At 31.8% G+C, this 18,036-nt stretch overlaps 1 protein-coding gene across 1 annotated transcript; it reads left to right on the forward strand.

The window, feature by feature from the left end:
• On the forward strand, window positions 1-17,387 carry LOC123265623 (dynein axonemal intermediate chain 4-like). Its single transcript, XM_044729426.1, has 4 exons — window positions 1-422; window positions 10,557-10,917; window positions 11,479-11,967; window positions 16,424-17,387. Exons 1-4 carry the CDS (start codon window positions 37-39, stop codon window positions 17,327-17,329), a joined length of 2,142 nt encoding a protein of 713 aa, XP_044585361.1. The 5' UTR covers window positions 1-36; the 3' UTR covers window positions 17,330-17,387.
• Window positions 17,388-18,036: the final 649 nt, after the last annotated feature.

Genomic DNA, 18,036 nt, shown 5'->3' on the forward strand with positions numbered 1-18,036 from the left:
CCTATCGATCAAACAATCATTATATATTTAAAAAAAATGTCCATATCATTAAAAAATGTCCGTCTGAAACAAAAATCAAAAAAATCTGACAGCGCACAGAAACGTGACCTGAGAATTTACGACGAGGAAGGTAATGATGTGACACCAAGACCTTTGGTCCATGAATATTATGCTCGCGTAGAAGATCCAAGCAAAATATTCAACTGGGATGCACTGACTCTGAAACCAACCTCCAGTTCTCTTGAAGTTCTCAGTTCAGTTCGGGATTATCAGTCGAGTTCTTCTTTAATTAAAGCTCCTTCGTTGATCACTACAAATTTGCCATTCGAAGAAACTATGGAGAGCTTGATGTCTATCTGTACTGAAGATTCGAGGAATCTTGATGATGCTGACCGGGCGCCGTCACCATTTTGCTTACCCAGGTATTTAATGAATTATATTAAAATTAGCAGACAAAAAAAATTTAACTTTAATGTCATGAAAAAAAAAATTACTTATAGAAATTTTAAATAATTCATTTTAAAATGTAATTTTTTAATAATAATAAGTTAGCTGACACTTGTCAATTTTTTTAATTAGTAGATTTCATAGAAATCTAACTATTGCAGTGGTCCTCATGTCGGAATTTACAAAAAATTTTCATGAATCCTTACTCAGCTCGCCGAGCTGAGTCAAAAAACACAATTGGTTCAAAAGTTTATATATGTATGTATTTATATATCAACAATATATATATATATATATATATATATATATATATATATGTCGGAGTCACATTTTCAGGGGCGTCAGAATTCAGTGGGCTTGGCGGTGTCATATTTATTTATTGGACAATAATTTAAATATAACACTAACTCGTATAAACAATACAACAGCTACGGATATTCGTAATACAATAAATCGGATAATAACTAATTATCGAGATACAATTTTACAGTAAAGCGCTAGGCAATAAGTCTGAGAACGAATCCGGGGTCAGCAGGATGTATGCGGTCTTTACTTGATCAATGCTCAACGAGAACTACCCGTCTCAGTACCCTAAGTACTTCTTCTCTCAAAAAATATTTCGACAGCCCTCATTGTCTGTCGATATCTTTAACTGTATACTTATTACTTTTATCCTGTGACCTCGGCTACGTTTGGTGACCATTGTCACTCCGGACTCAAGCCCATCGCCATAACCATAAAAATTATAATCGGCTTAAGTTATAAATAATTATTAAATATTCTATGCTTTACAATTTTGCTTGAAACTAACAGACAAACTAAAATATTGGGAATTTCCCTATCTCTAGGAAAACCCAGCTCGATATTATCTCCGACACGGCCAACCTGACGATCACACGTCCTCGGGTGCATCTGTAAACATGTTATTACAAACCGTGTCAATTTTTTTTTTTTTTTTTTTTTTTTTTAAGCTTATGTCCAGAGATTCATCAGAATGACAAAAACGTTCGACCACCTTTATTACGCTACGCGTTTCCTTGAGAATACCTTTCCACCATTCCGTTCACACTGAATACAAGCCATATCCACCACAGGTATAGACCTCTAACACTCAAAATGGTTTGCTACTGTATACCATATACAGAAAACTTGTGTATCACCATAGTATTCAACTATGTACACCTTAAGCCCCCGCCACATTGTCAACCACATATGACACATGTAGTGCAGCTTACAACATCTCTGGCCCCCGCCATCTCACCAGCTGGCCCTCGCGCCCTGACAATCTTGATAAACAAAATTGATTCAAACTACCCTGAGTTTGCAGTTGCGACTACAGACTGGCGCAGATAGTGCAGCCTAGAACTTCATCTTTGGCCCCCGCCACCTCACCAGCTGGCCCTCGCGCCCTGACAATCTTGATAAACAAAATTGATTCAAACTACCCTGAGTTTGCAGTTACGACTACAGACTGGCGCAAGTAGTGCGGCCAACAGATTTCTTTGGTCCCCGCCACTTCACCAACTGGCCCGTCGTACCCTAGCCAAATCACTCTAGATTTGCTTGTACGACCTACAGCTTGGAGCAAGTGGTGCGACCTTACATCTACCATTAGTGCTGAGTCTCTCCCCTGGTGGTTTCTGACTCTGTCTCAGAGTCTTCATTGCTCTCCTGATCAACAACTTCTTGATCATCAGAAGCATCCAACTCACTAGGAATATGGGATTCAGGCATTTTTCTCAAGTTTTCATGGCAGTATTTATACGTTCTATTACCCATTAAAGACTTTAAAGTATAACGATTACCGTCGAGAGTTTCCGTCACCACAAATGGACCTCTGAACTTTGGATCGAGCTTTGTTTGATTTCTCTCTTCATTTTTAATTAACACAAAATCTCCTACTTTAAATGAAACTATCTTTGCTTTATTCTTATCAAATCTAGACTTATCATATTTCGCATTAATTTCTATGTTATCAATTGCTTTTTGCCGTACGTCAGAAATATCAATTTCTTTATCGTCTTGATCAACTATCATTCCAAAAGGTCTAGCTACTTTGCCGATTAGCAACTCTAACGGACTAGCTTTAGTGACTCGATTAGTAGTACAATTTATTGCTAATTGAATTTCATTTACAACTGCTTGCCAAGAGTTTCCACTCGTTTCGGCTGCAGTAAACATACTTTTTAGGGTACTCATTACGCGTTCTACCTGGCCATTCGCTCGACTAGAACCCGTAGCAATTAAATGTAATTTTGAATTTTGAGATGCACAATACTCCTGAAATTCTTTACTTGTAAAACATCTACCTTGATCCGCAATTATACGGGTCGGTGGGCCAAACAATGATATAGCATTTTTAAGAGCCTTAATAGTATTGACACTATCTATTTTTCGAGTATGATATAATAAAACAAATTTAGTAAAAGCATCTATCAACACGACAACGTATTCTTTTGAATCGTTCTTACCCGTTAATTTACCTGTAATATCCATGTGCACTGTATGCCAAGGGATGCTGGTCTTAGGAATAGGATGAAGCCCTGCTTGTACTTTGCCTTGAGCTTGACTTGGAAACTTTACAGGTATAACAGTTATCAATGAATTTACGAACATACTTCGTAATTCCTTCAAACTAATAATACTCGCAAACCTTGTCAAGTGTTTTCTCCCATCCTAAGTGCATAATTGACTCATGCACATGATTTATTACCGACTACCTAAAAGCACATGGAACAATAGGTAAACATAATGTTTTACCTCGCCTATGGATTTTTCGGTGGAATAATCCAGACTGTAATTCATAAGTCTTAGCTACATCGGGTGGCAACTCATCGTTTTCTAATTCTTTCACTATCATACTAATTTCAGAATCGCGACGTTGTTCAACTAAAAGCCAATTATCTGAAATTTCTGCCAGGTTAATATGTTTTTCTACAATTTTGTTTCGATTCGTACCTGGCTGTTTTATGATAGGATTTCGAGAGAAAGAAGTCAGCGTGAGCCACACGCTCGCCCTCTCTGTAAACAATATCAAAATTAAAGTCTGTAAGAAAGCCCACCATCGATGAACCCTTGGTGTTAGATCGGCTTTCTTCCGGGCAGCTTTAACGAATTACAATCCGTTACAAATACAAACGATCGTGCATGTAAATAATGACGGAAGTATTTAACGGCATTAAATACAGCTAACGTTTCCAGTTCATACGAATGATACTTCGATTCAGCCGAGCTAGTCGCTTGACTATAGTACTCTACAACTCGATTAGAACCATCTAACTTTTGCATTAATATGGCGCCATAGCCCTCGGAACTAGCGTCCATATGCAGTTCAATAGGAAGATTTGGGTTAAAGATCATCAGCACCGGCTCGTTAGTCAATGCTGCGATTACCTTTCGACGAACGTTTTCATGGACTTCTGTCCACTCAATATCTCTTTTGGTACCTGAGGTCAGTCGATATAAGGGTCTCATTACCTGCGAGAACTTGGGAATAAATTTACGAAAGTAAGAAGAGAGACCGATGAATTGTCTCAACTGAGTCACTGTTTGGGGTGCAGGTAGCATGGTCAATGCTTCTATTTTACGGGAGTTAGGTCGAACCTCTCCAGCGGAAATCTCATATCCTAAGTATTGCACTGAAGTTCTGAGGAACGAACACTTAGAAAAATTGAATGAGAATCCGGCTTTGATAAGAATTTTAATAACTTTTCGGAGTCTTTCTAACGCTTCCTCGATTGTTGAGGCAATAACCATGATATCGTCTAGATACACGATAACCCATTGATAAGCGAGATCTCCAAGAGCTTTCATAACAGCTCGTTGAAAAACGGATGGTGCATTTTTCAGACCAAATGGCATGGTCAGATATTCGAACTGGCCATCAGGCGTGACAAACGCCGTTTTCTCAATGGACTCTGGATGGACAGGGATTTGGTGAAACCCGCTGGCCATGTCTAAGCACGTGAAATATTTTGCGTTAGAAAGTCGGGCTATCTGATCAGCAATAAGAGGTAGTGGAAATTTATCGTCAATAGTATTATCATTTAATGAGCGATAATCAACACATAGACGGTCTGAACCATCTTTCTTTTTAACCAACAATATAGGGCTAGCAAAAGGTGAACAGCTGGGACGTATAACATTTGCATTTAATAGTTCACCTATTCTTTCTCTTACTACCTGTCTTTCCTCAGCACTAAGACGATACGGTCGCCTTTGTACAGTTACATTAGGGTCAACTAAACGTATTTTAAGTTCCCCAGTATTAACCCGAGTATTTGGAAAACCTTGAATAAAAGAGTCGGTATGTTCCTTTAAAATTGAAATAAGTTTTTTTCTCTACTATCTTCATTTACATCCGCATCTACATTATTAAAAATCAATCTTTCTATCGGACTCGACTTTATCGCATACATTAATCTTTTTACTTTCAAATAGACTAAAACTATCTGCTGAGATATTTATATCAAATCCTTGACCAAGAATTTCACGACCAATCATAATGTCACATTTCAAATAATCATCAGGGATGACATGCAATAAAATCTCTAACGTATGGCCATTAATTACAATTTCAGACAAAATTTGTACAGTACTATTTACACCGACATTTCCAATGCCCTTTAAAATTATTAAATTATTTTTACGTTTACCCGCAAATTTAGCGGCAAAACTTTCTTTAATTAACGAGCATTCAGCTCCCGAATCAAACCAAAATGAAAACGACTCACCACGATGTATTAAGGAACCTGACGGAGCTGCCACTGTGCAGAAATCGATTCGCCGCTCTCTGAAGTCCTTGCTTCACTTAGTGCAATAACTAACGAACTACCTTCCAGAGGACGTTCCACTAAACACATATCCACTGTCGCGCACCAAGCACACGAATCCGCGTTTGAATTTTCTGGGTTAAATTTCGGTAGTAAAATACTACGACTCGGTGACACTGATTTTGCCATAGCCTTTATTAGCTCCACAAGACTTTTGTTTTGCATTTCCAAAAGCAGTTTAAATTGCTCAGAGGAAGATGCAGCAGATGATCCTGATCCCACTTCTGATGTCGGAGTCACATTTTCAGGGGCGTCAGAATTCAGTGGGCTTGGCGGTGTCATATTTATTTATTGGACAATAATTTAAATATAACACTAACTCGTATAAACAATACAACAGCTACGGATATTCGTAATACAATAAATCGGATAATAACTAATTATCGAGATACAATTTTACAGTAAAGCGCTAGGCAATAAGTCTGAGAACGAATCCGGGGTCAGCAGGATGTATGCGGTCTTTACTTGATCAATGCTCAACGAGAACTACCCGTCTCAGTACCCTAAGTACTTCTTCTCTCAAAAAATATTTCGACAGCCCTCATTGTCTGTCGATATCTTTAACTGTATACTTATTACTTTTATCCTGTGACCTCGGCTACGTTTGGTGACCATTGTCACTCGGACTCAAGCCCATCGCCATAACCATAAAAATTATAATCGGCTTAAGTTATAAATAATTATTAAATATTCTATGCTTTACAATTTTGCTTGAAACTAACAGACAAACTAAAATATTGGGAATTTCCCTATCTCTAGGAAAACCCAGCTCGATATTATCTCCGACATATATATATATATATATATATATATATATATTAGACTGTGCCAAATAAATCGAAGATTTTTTTTTTTTCGGTCCCATATCAAAATTTCGTTTAGAGTTACGAAAAAAAAATTGTGTCAAAATTTGAGCGCTTTATTTTCATTTTTCAATTAGCGCTCGCAAAAAGAAGAAATTTTGCCAAAAAAAGTTTTTTTTCACTTATCTTTTGGTTATAGAAAATTCAATATACCATATATGAAAAAACCCTTGGTATGGTTTTGTAGGAAATTAAATTTTCTACAAAGATGATTTTTTGTCGAATTTAAAGAATCAACAGCTTCTTTTTAATAGCTAATTTAATTAAAATTTGTTCGATAATTTTTGTTTTCAATTATCGATGGACACGTATAAAACTACTTCTTAACGAAAAGAACTGACTAATACAATTTTTTTAGGAATATTTATGATCTAAAAAAATAGTTTTTATGCTTTAATTGATTATAGTATGGTACCATAGAAGTTAAAAATAATTTTATTAACAAAAATAATGGAGACAAAAGATTAATTTTTTATTCATAAGTCTCATTGACTTAAAAATTATTCATGCTTCAAAATTAATAAAATATATCTTTTTCTGTCATTTTTATTCGTCAACGGATTCTTCTGTAGTGCTCGTAACTCAATACGATAGTTGTAGTCTAGCCAACAAGTGCCTTTTTGGTAAACTTTTTTCAGCAGTCTCCGAAAATTATTATTGAGCTGTCATTCGATTTGGAATGGCATCTAGATGATTTTTGAAAAAAATGAAGTTCGGCTGGTAAAAATTGCAAAAGTTATTAATAATTAACTGAAAAAAGGGGATTTAGTTTTTCGAAAATATCTCAAAAACTAATAAAGATTTATTAAATTTAAAAAAAGATTCAAAAATAGGAGGAAATTTCCCAAAAAAAGTCTCGATTCCCAGAACTGTAGGACCAATATTTTAAAAAATTATGTCTATGCAGCTTCTGACAAAATAAAAACGGATCATTAAGGATCGTTTGGTTACGCGCCAAATGCTCTACCAGTTAAGCTATCCGAGACATTGTCCGTAACTACCATTCAGTCACCAAATAAGACCTACCGAGTAATAAACACCACCGTCCATCTTACGGTAAAGAGCCATAATTTATAGCTAAATTTGTCATTAAAGACAAATTTGGGGGCTGGGGAAATAAAGGATAAAGGAGGGGGGACTTTACTCAGTAGGAATTTTTCGGTAACCGAATAATTTTTTTTTCAAAAATCATCTAGATACCATTCCGAATCGAATGACAGCTCAATAATAATTTCGGAGACTGCTGAAAAAAGTTAACCAAAAAAGCACTTGTTGGCTAGACTACAACTACCGTTTTGAATTACGAGCGCTACAGAAGAATCCGTTGACGAATAAAAATGACAGAAAAAGATATATTTTATTAATTTTGAAGCATGAATAATCTTTTAAGTCAATGACGAGACTTATGAATAAAAATTATGAAAAATTAATTTTTGTCTTCATTATTTTGTTAATAAAATTATTTTTAACTTCTATTGTACTATACTATAATCAATTAAAGCATATAAACTATTTTTTTAGATCATAAATATTCCTAAAAAATTGTATAAGTCAGTTCTTTTCGTTAAGAAGTAGTTTTATACGTGTCCATCGATAATTGAAAACAAAAATTATCGAACAAATTTTAATTAAATTAGCTATTAAAAAGAAGCTGTTGATTCTTTGAATTCGACAAAAAATCATCTTTGTAGAGAATTTAATTTCCTACAAAACCATACCAAGGATTTTTTCATATTTGGTATATTGAATTTTCTATAATCAAAAAATAAGAGAAAAAAACTTTTGGCGAAAATTCTTCTTTTGCGAGCGCTAATTGAAAATGAAAATAAAGCGCTCAAATTTTGACACAATTTTTTTTCGTAACTCTAAACGAAATTTTGATATGGGACCGAAAAAAAATCTTCGATTTATTTGGCACAGTCTAATATATATATATATATATATATATATATATATATATATATATATATATATATATATATTAGGGTGTGTCAATTATAGGCGACTTTTGTTTTTCAACGAAAAAACAGGCTGAAAACTTGCATGAAGGTGAGAACAGAAGCCTGTTCAAAGCGGAGCTCTTAATATTAATATTTAGAGATGTCTGTCCCTAATTTTTCATTTCCCATTTAAATAACATAGGAAAAAAAATTCTTTTTTTTGTTTATTTTTCTAGCTCGGCATACGCACCTCATATATATAAGTCCATAGCATATTCTTGTAGAGTTGTTCTCACCTTCATGCAAGTTTTCAGCCTGTTTTTTCGTTGAAAAAAAAAAGTCGCCTAAAATTGACACACCCTAATATATATGTCGGAGATATAATATCGAGCTGGGTTTTCCTAGAGATAGGGAAATTCCCAATATTTTAGTTTGTCTGTTAGTTTTAAGCAAAATTGTAAAGCATAGAATATTTAATAATTATTTATAATTTAAGCCGATTATAATTTTTATGGTTATGGCGATGGGCTTGAGTCCGGAGTGACAATGGTCACCAAACGTAGCCGAGGTCACAGGATAGAAGTAAAAAGTATACAGTTAAAGATATCGACAGACAATGAGGGCTGTCGAAATATTTTTTGAGAGAAGAAGTACTTAGGGTACTGAGACGAGTAGTTCTCGTTGAGCATTGATCAAGTAAAGACATCGAATATATCCTGCTGACCCCGGATTCGTTATCGGTCTCATTTCCCAGCGCTTTTACCTTGTATATTAATTATATTTGGATAATTAATCGTAGTATTGTTTATACAAGTTAGCGTATATTTTAATTATTCTAAATTAATAAATAATTGAATAAACGAATCCAATGGACTGTACTAACGCCCCTAATAATGTTTTTCCGACATATATATACGATGTATTAGCCTTGTGAGAACTCTCACTCTAACAATTCTTAACCGATCCTTATGAAACTCGGTATACATATTCTACCGACAATTACCGAGGTTAAGTTCTAAGATGAGCCAAATCGGTAGGTTAGTCTAGAAATAGGAGCCGATTGAAAATTTCAAAAAATTCCTAAAAATTCGATTTTTTTTGGTTCTCCGTTCAATAACTTTTGAATGCATTATATTTTGGAAATTTTTTAAATTGCATCTTATAGCTTATTAAAAAGCTTCAAATTCCATATATATATGTTGTTATAAGCCATGTTATAAGCTATATATATCCCCGATTTTCGCAGCCTAACTGTATGAAACGTATGAAATTTTTTTTGGTTCTTTTTGAAATTACTTCAGAATGTATCGATTTTTCTCATTTCTGTGGATAAAATCTTTAAGTTTATTCATTAACCTTTAATTTCTGTACCCATTTGATCTCCTTTATTATTTAAATCACATATTAAAGCTGATTTAAGCTGTTGAAAATTCGCAAAAAATTTCCTTTTTTTTTTGTTCTCGGTTCAATAACTTTCGAATGCCTTATATTTTCTTATTTGTGTAAATCAGATCTTAAAGCTTATTAAATAAGCTTTAATTTCCATACCTATACATTTATTTTAGTCGTTTATTACAGAATGTTATTCAATATCATTACAGTCGATGGCCCCTGTATTAGAACTCTCAATCTTTAACCGCTTCTTGTACGTGACAAAATTCTTTCTGTATTATCAAATTACAACGTATACATTTTTTTTTTTTTAATTTCTGGTAGTTTTTGTTATATAACATATTATATATATATTATAACAAAATTATATTATTTTCTGTACGTAAATGAAATCTACTTCCATTTCGGCTGCCGAATGGTCTTTTTTTTATATCAAATCAATTGCACTAAAAAAATTTCCATTAATAATTCTGTTTGATTTCCACGTGTGGAATCATTTTATTAAACTTTTTTCATAGTAATTTCATTGCTATAAAATTATAAAAAATTTGTCATGTCAGTCAACTTTAGTGTCTTTTTTTTAAAAAAATAATTTTTTGGAACAAATTTGTTTGTTAAATAAAATTAAAAAATGGTCAAGTGACTGCTAACTTTTATGTCATAAAATCAGCAGACATTTCAAAATTTTTTAATTTTATTTTTTATTAATTTAATAAAAACTAAAAAAATATTTTTTAAAAATTGCACTTGTAGTTTTTTAAATCTTCTATAAGAGAAATTAATTTTTTTGTGATAAATTTTTCATTATAAAAATCTTAAAAATTGTCAGATGTCTTTTAATTTCATTTTCATAAATTTTTAGTTTTTTTTTTAACAATTTTATTACAAATAAAAAATAATTGAATATATAATTTTTCAAATTTTTTACACGTCAAAACATTTATTTCAATTTTTTTTGTAATAATTTTTTCAAAAAATAATGTTATAAAAATTATCGAATGTTTGCTAATTTTATTAATATTATGTGTAATACTTTAAATTTGAGAATAATTAACTATACCTGATTAAGTGATTAATTTTAGCGTTGATCCTGTCTGCCAAATTTCCCCGGAGAAGATGACAATATTACTGAGAGAGACAGAGACATTTTTTCTGTTTGACATGCCGCAACTCACTGCTGATTTAGACACACCAGAGGGTCAAGCAGTGAAAGAAGCTAACGAAAGATATGAATATATAACCAAAGGAGAAGGATCTAACCGCAGAGTGGCTGAAGCAGAGACGCAGACCACCAGAATTTATACCAAGTCTAGGTCTACTTATTTGGGAAGAAAGAAGAGAACCAACAAGGGCACTTTTGTTAATAATTGGGTTTTGTATGATGCTTATAATTCTGCTAACATAATTGACAATGAAGATGGGGAGAATACTAAGAAAAATTTGGTAAATTTTTGGAGTGTACTAATTTAGTCTAATTTAATCAATAATGAAAATTAAATTAGCCGACAGCTGAAAATTTTTATAATTTTTTATATTGAAAAATTATTATAAAAAAATTAAAAGAAAAAATTTCACATGTAGAAAATATTAAAAATTATACGAGTAATTTTTTACTCGCAATTTAATTGTCATTAATAATAAATTATAGTAAATTTAATAGATATTAAACAAATTTTTAGATTTTTATAATAATTATAAATTATGATGAAAAAAATTTCACGTGTAGAAATTAAAAAAAATGAGTGCAAATTTTCAAAAACATTTTTTTATAATAGTTGATGTTATAAAAATTCCAAAAACAGTAAAAAATTCTTAAGTTTTTTTGTCCGTATTTTAAAAATAATATTTAAAAAAAAAATTTTTTTTCAATTAAAATTCTTAAGCTCAAAAAAAATGATTAATAATTATTTTCAAGTCTAATTTCTTCTTAGCAATTTTAAAAAATATTTTTGTCCATCTAAAACTTCACAAACTTATGTTAAATAAACCCTATTAAAATTTCAGATCCAAAGTATATTTTCAAAGCCAATTCCAACAGATTCATCTCCAACAGAAGATCCATTATCCGAATTATACAAAAAAGATTCCTTTGCATCAGCAGCTCGAATAATGGAGCGAATAATCGCGAGCAAATTCTACATAGTTCCCCAGAAGAGATTCAAAGGCCTGATAAAAAAAGACCCTTGCGACCTGGACCTGGAGTTTACTTACAGCTTGGACCTGCTGTGGACCCACGTTTGCCCTGAAGTCCAGGGTCGACCGGTGAATTGCATCCGTTGGAGCTACAAAAACTCTAACCTGCTGGCAGCTGGTTACGGGTCTGTTTCAGAGGAGTCCAACGACTCCTCCCGAGGACTTCTGCTAATCTGGTGCATAAAAAACCCTAGTCAGCCTGACCGAGTCTACAAATTCGACTCAGCTGTTTCAGATTGCGATTGGAGTCGCCAGAAGCCTAACCAGCTGGCCGTGGGGTTCTACGACGGAACCGTCAAGGTAATGAAAATTAATTTAGCAGACATTTGATAATTTTAAGAATTTTTGTGACATATAAATTATTGCAAAAAAAATTAGGAAAAAAAATTGACATGTAGAAATTTAAAATAATTTTTTTGAACAAATTTGTTTGTTCAAAAAAAATTAAAAAATGGTCAAGTGACAGCCAAGTTCAATGTCATAGTTTTCAAAGTGATGATAATGATTTGATTGAAAATTAATATAAAGTAAAAGCCCCAATTATTGACACTATAAGAGACAAAGTTATGATTTGATTTTTTTAAAATTAAATATCAATATCGTTGAATTTTGTTTGTGGTAATGTCTCAAGTAATGTTTTTACTAATCAATTTTTTTTTTTAAATCATAATCACTGATATTTACCAATTAATTTTAAATAATTAAATAGATTATCCGGATACAACAATTATTGGAAGGTTAAAAAACTGATTGATCTAATTATTGACATACCTTCACCCCAATTATTGACACCTATACTAAGCATGCCTAGAATCATCTGCTTATTCTTATTTATCCAAACTTATTATTAAGTAATCAATTTTATTAAAGTTTATTAATAAAAATTTTCATAAATGATTAATTACTTTTAAAAATATAAAAATTTATTTTAAAATAATTTATTGAATCAGAAAAGTTCAAACTCTTACAATTAATTTTTTAGGATAAAATAAAAAAAAAGACGTGATAGCGCTGTCGAATGACTGTCAATATGAGATTCAACTTAGAAATTATCAACTAGTTATTGACACCCATTATTTAAATATCATAAAGCATACAATTAATTTCGATTATTCAATTTTATAAATTTTTCATATAAGGTAAAAGCCCCGATTATTGACACTATTAGAGACAAAGTTATAATTTGATTTTTTTTAAGCAATCAAATATCAATATTGTTGAATTTTGTTTGTGGTAATGTCTCAAGTAATGTTTTTACTAATCAATTTCTTTTTTTAAAATGATAATCACTGATATTTACTAATTAATTTTAAATAATTAGATTATCCGGATACACCAATTATTGGCAGGTTAAAAAACTGATTGATCTAATTATTGACATACTTTCACCCCAATTATTGACACCTATACTAAGCATGCCTAGAATCATCTGCTTATTCTTATTTATCCAAACTTATTATTAAGTAATCAATTTTATTAAAGTTTATTAATAATAATTTCCATAAATGATTAATTACTTTTAAAAATATAAAAATTTATTTAAAAATAATTTATTGAATCAGAAAAGTTCAAACTCTTACAATTAATTTTTTAGGATAAAATAAAAAAAAGACGTGATAGCGCTGTCGAATGACTGTCAATATGAGATTCAACTTAGAAATTATCAACTAGTTATTGACACCCATTATTTAAATATCATAAAGCATACAATTAATTTCGATTATTCAATTTTATAAATTTTTCATATATTGTTAATTAAAAAAAAAAAAAAGATCATATTATTAGAAGAAGAAATTAATTTAAACTCGGCATTTAAAAAAAATGCTTTTCTAATCAAAGTTGTTAAAAAAATAAACGTTCGTAAGCTGGTTTGATGAACTGGTGCTAACTTTATTTTTCTTTAATAATTAATATTTAATATTTTGAACTGACAGTAATTTTTTCCAATTTTTTAATTAATTAGAATTTAATAAAAATTTATATGATAGTTATTCTTATTACAGATGACTAAATATATTCAAAAATAATTTAGGGTGTCAATATTTAGACCCCTGTCAATAATTGGGGCTTTTACCTTATAAGAGACAAAGTTATGATTTGATTTTTTTTAAGCAATCAAATATCAATATCGTTGAATTTTGTTTGTGGTAATATCTCAAGTAATGTTTTTACTAATCAATTTTTTTTTTTAAATCATAATCACTGATATTTACCAATTAATTTTAAATAATTAAATAGATTATCCGGATACAACAATTATTGGAAGGTTAAAAAACTGATTGATCTAATTATTGACATACCTTCACCCCAATTATTGACACCTATACTAAGCATGCCTAGAATCATCTGCTTATTCTTATTTATCCAAACTTATTATTAAGTAATCAATTTTATTAAAGTTTATTAATAATAATTTCCATAAATGATTAATTACTTTTAAAAATATAAAAATTTATTTAAATAGTATATTACACCCCTTGGGAAGGAAAATAAGAAAAGCCTCAGATCACATGTAATTGTTGGCCGAGGCGAAGCCGAGGCCAACAAACATGTGATCTGAGACATTTCTTACTTTACTTCCCTAGGTGTGTAATATACTATTTGCTCGACGGGCAGAAAGCGTCAACTTTCGGCCCGCTGCGCTAAACGAAAGTGCCGCTTCCTGCCTTCGTCGAGCAAAAAAATAGTATACACTCCACGGGAAGTAAATAAGAAAGCCTCAGATCACATGTTTGTCAACCTCGGCTTCGCCTCGGCCGACAATTAGATGTGATCTGAGACATTTCTTACTTTACTTCCCTAGGTGTGTAATATACTATTATTGAATCAGAAGAGTTCAAACTCTTACAGTTAATTTTTTAGGTCTAAGTAAAAAAAAAGCGTGATAGCGCTGTCGAATGGCTGTCAATGTGAGATTCAACTTAAAAATTATCAACTAGTTATTAACACCCATTATTTAAATATTATAAAGCATACAATTCGCGTGCCTAAAGGTAAAAGGGCTTATAATAATTTATGCGCCCTTTTACCTTTGCAAAGGTAAAAGGGCGCATATTTTTTTTTTATTGCCAATCGAGTAGTAGACACATTTTGAGCTTAAAATTGAAAAAAAAAAAAAACTATAAAAGTAAAAGGGCGTATGTCTTTAATTATACGCCCTGTTACTTTTAAGAATTCGAAATTTTGGTGGTCTAAAGGTGAAAGGGCGTATAATTTTTTTTCTCCCCTCCGGGCGGAAAGCGGCAATTTTCCGCCCGCTGCGCTAAATGAAAATGCCGCTTTCCGCCTCCGTCGAGGAGAAAAATAGTATTCTCACCACGGGCAGGAAATAAGAAAGCCTCAGATTACATGTTTGTCGACCTCGGCTTCGCCTCGGTCAACAATTACATGTAATCTGAGACATTTCTTATTTTCCTGCTCTAGGTAAGAAATATACTATTTCCGACCAGTTTACAAAAGAACATAATCGCAGTTTAAAAATGTGAAAAAAAACTTTCTATGGTAGTAGCGGCGTAAAACCTCAACAATACAATTTTTTTAAAGTTAAAAAAGAAAATATATCCAAAAAACGCCATTCGGCCATCACCGAAATGGAAGGTAGATTTCACTGATTGATAATATTCTTGATCAAATAACGTACATAAGTCAGTTGTACTACCCATTGCCTGAAAATAGTTCAATTGCAATCAAAAAATAACTAAAAATGGTCAAAATGTCAATGTTATAAACGTAAAATTATTTATTTTAAGAAATAGTTTTTATAAAATTTCAATTCTGGATGCTTGATCACGCCGAAACAACTGTTCTGTCAACGGCACCAGTAGTAATATTCAATAGGGCGATAAAAACGGGAAAATTCAAAATATTTCAATGTTATCGGTCATTGTGATTTTTTTTTATTATTTAATTTTTACGTAATTTGTTTTTGATTGGTTTCTTTTCTATTTGTTTATATCAATCTTTTTATATGAGGCTGTTATTTGAGTATAACTTGTCTTGTGAAACTATTATTTAACATTTGGTACAAAAAATACAATTTTTTTTTATGCGCCCTTTTACCTTCAAGTAGTACTTTTCTTAAAGGTAAAAGGGCGTATGTCTTGAGATTCGCCCTTTCAGCTTTAGGATACCAACTTTTTTTTTCACAGATGTTTACGTTTCAGACAATTTCAAACCGAATGGCAAAAAAAAATTTTTTTATACGCCCTTTCAGCACAAATCTCTATTAACCCTTAGCTATAAGTCCTTTTACCTTTAAGCACGCGAATTAATTTCGATTATTCAATTTTATAAATTTTTCATATATTGTTAATTAAAAAAAAAAAAAAAAAGATCATATTATTAGATGAAGAAATTAATTTAAATTCGGCATTTAAAAAAAATGCTTTTCTAATCAAAGTTGTTAAGAAAATAGACGCTCGTAAGGTTTTAACTGGTGCTAACTTTATTTTTTAATAATTAATATTTAATATTAACTGACAGTAATTTTTTTCAATTTTTTAATTAATTAGAATTTAAATTAAATTATTTAATATATAATTTATTTATTATTAAATTTATTATATAATATAATTATTTAATAAAAATTTATATGATAGTTATTCTTATTACAGATAATTAAATATATTTAAAAATAATTTAGGGTGTCAATATTTAGACCCCTGTCAATAATTGGGGCTTTTACCTAATAGAAATTTAAAAATGCAATTTTTTAAAAATAATTTTCTCGAACTGCTAACTTTAATATCATGTCAAGGTTATAGACGTGAGCAGCAGAAGCCTGAGAATAATTCGCAAAAGCTCTAGAGAGTCTTGTTCGACTTATTGGCCACACTGGCAGGTCCAGTGGTGGCTGGACAACGATCCACTGGACCCGCTGGTGTCTAATCAAGAGTTAATTTACTCCAGCAACCAAGACGGGTCAATTTTCTGCTTCGATGCCTCCAAGGATTTTTCAGCGAAAAAAATCATGACCATTCCTAGAATAGAAGACAAAATTCCAGGGATAAAGCGGACAAATTCCAGCGGGTGTCTCTACGATGTTCCCATTAGCAAAAATCCAGGAGTTCTGTTGCTGCGCCAGCATCCAACAGCTAGTAACATTTACTACGTGGGTTCTGATGAAGGCTGCGTCTATCGCTGCTCGACAAATTATCTCAGCCACCATCTGGACAATTTTCTAGCTCATAATGGTCCATTTTACTCGCTAGAGTTCTCGCCCTTCTGCCCGAAGATCTTCTTGACCTGTGGAGCTGATTGGAGCACCAGGATCTGGGCAGACGGCATCACTGATCCCCTGCTCACGCTCTCGACTAGCATGGCCTGTGTCCAGGCAGCTTGTTGGAGTCCTAGTAACTCAACGGTGATCGCAACCTGCGTTGGTAATGAAATTAATATCTGGGACTTGAAGCGCCGCACTCACAGGCCCACTTCTGTTACGGTCCTACCTACAGATCAGAGGTTGATGCTTCTGGAGTTTACGAAAACTGGGAACCAGTTAGTTGCTGCTGATCTTTCAGGGAAGATTTTTATTTATAATCTAGAAGGCATGCCTTTTCCACCGTTTGAACAAACGATGGTGTTGGTGGAGGCTATTGAGAAGAGTTTGACTATTAAACCGGAGTTGCTGAAGAAACTTCGGAAGCTAGGATCTCCTTTTTGATTTTTTAAAAAAGAATTTTAATTCATTTGTATGGTTTGATTTTTTTAATTATTTAATGGCCAACAGAGTAGCAATAAATTAAACTATCAACCTTGCAGTCACTACGTGACTGCTGGGACTTATAAACTATAAATAAATGAAATTTTGCTATATTAAATAATAAATTTTGGAAAATTGAACTGTACTTTCTTAAATATTCACGATTTTAAAGATATAAGCTCATCTTGATGTTACATTCATCAAGAGCTTTCATTTGAGTACCCACATGCATTTTTGATATATTTTTCATATATACATATATATAATATATGTATATAAATATATAAATATATGAAAAATTGATGTGGGTACTCAAATGAAAGGTCTCGATGAGTGTAATTTCGAAATCAGCTTATATCTTTAAAAATATCATTAGTTGATAAGATACAATGTCATTTCTTAACTATTGACATTTTTTAAGATATAAGCTCATCCCGATGTTACACTCATCAGGAGCTTTCATTTGAGTACCCACATGAATTTTTGATATATTTTTCATATATACATATATATAAATATATAAATATATGAAAAATTGATGTGGGTACTCAAATGAAAGGTCTCGATGAGTGTAACATCGGTATGAGCTTATATCTTTAAAAATGTGAATAGTTGAAAAGGTCATTTCTTAACTATTGATATTTTTAAAGATATAAGCTTATCCCGAT

The sequence above is a fragment of the Cotesia glomerata genome, linkage group LG5 (genome assembly GCF_020080835.1).
Source record: "Cotesia glomerata isolate CgM1 linkage group LG5, MPM_Cglom_v2.3, whole genome shotgun sequence".
NCBI classification, from domain to species: Eukaryota; Metazoa; Arthropoda; class Insecta; order Hymenoptera; family Braconidae; genus Cotesia; species Cotesia glomerata.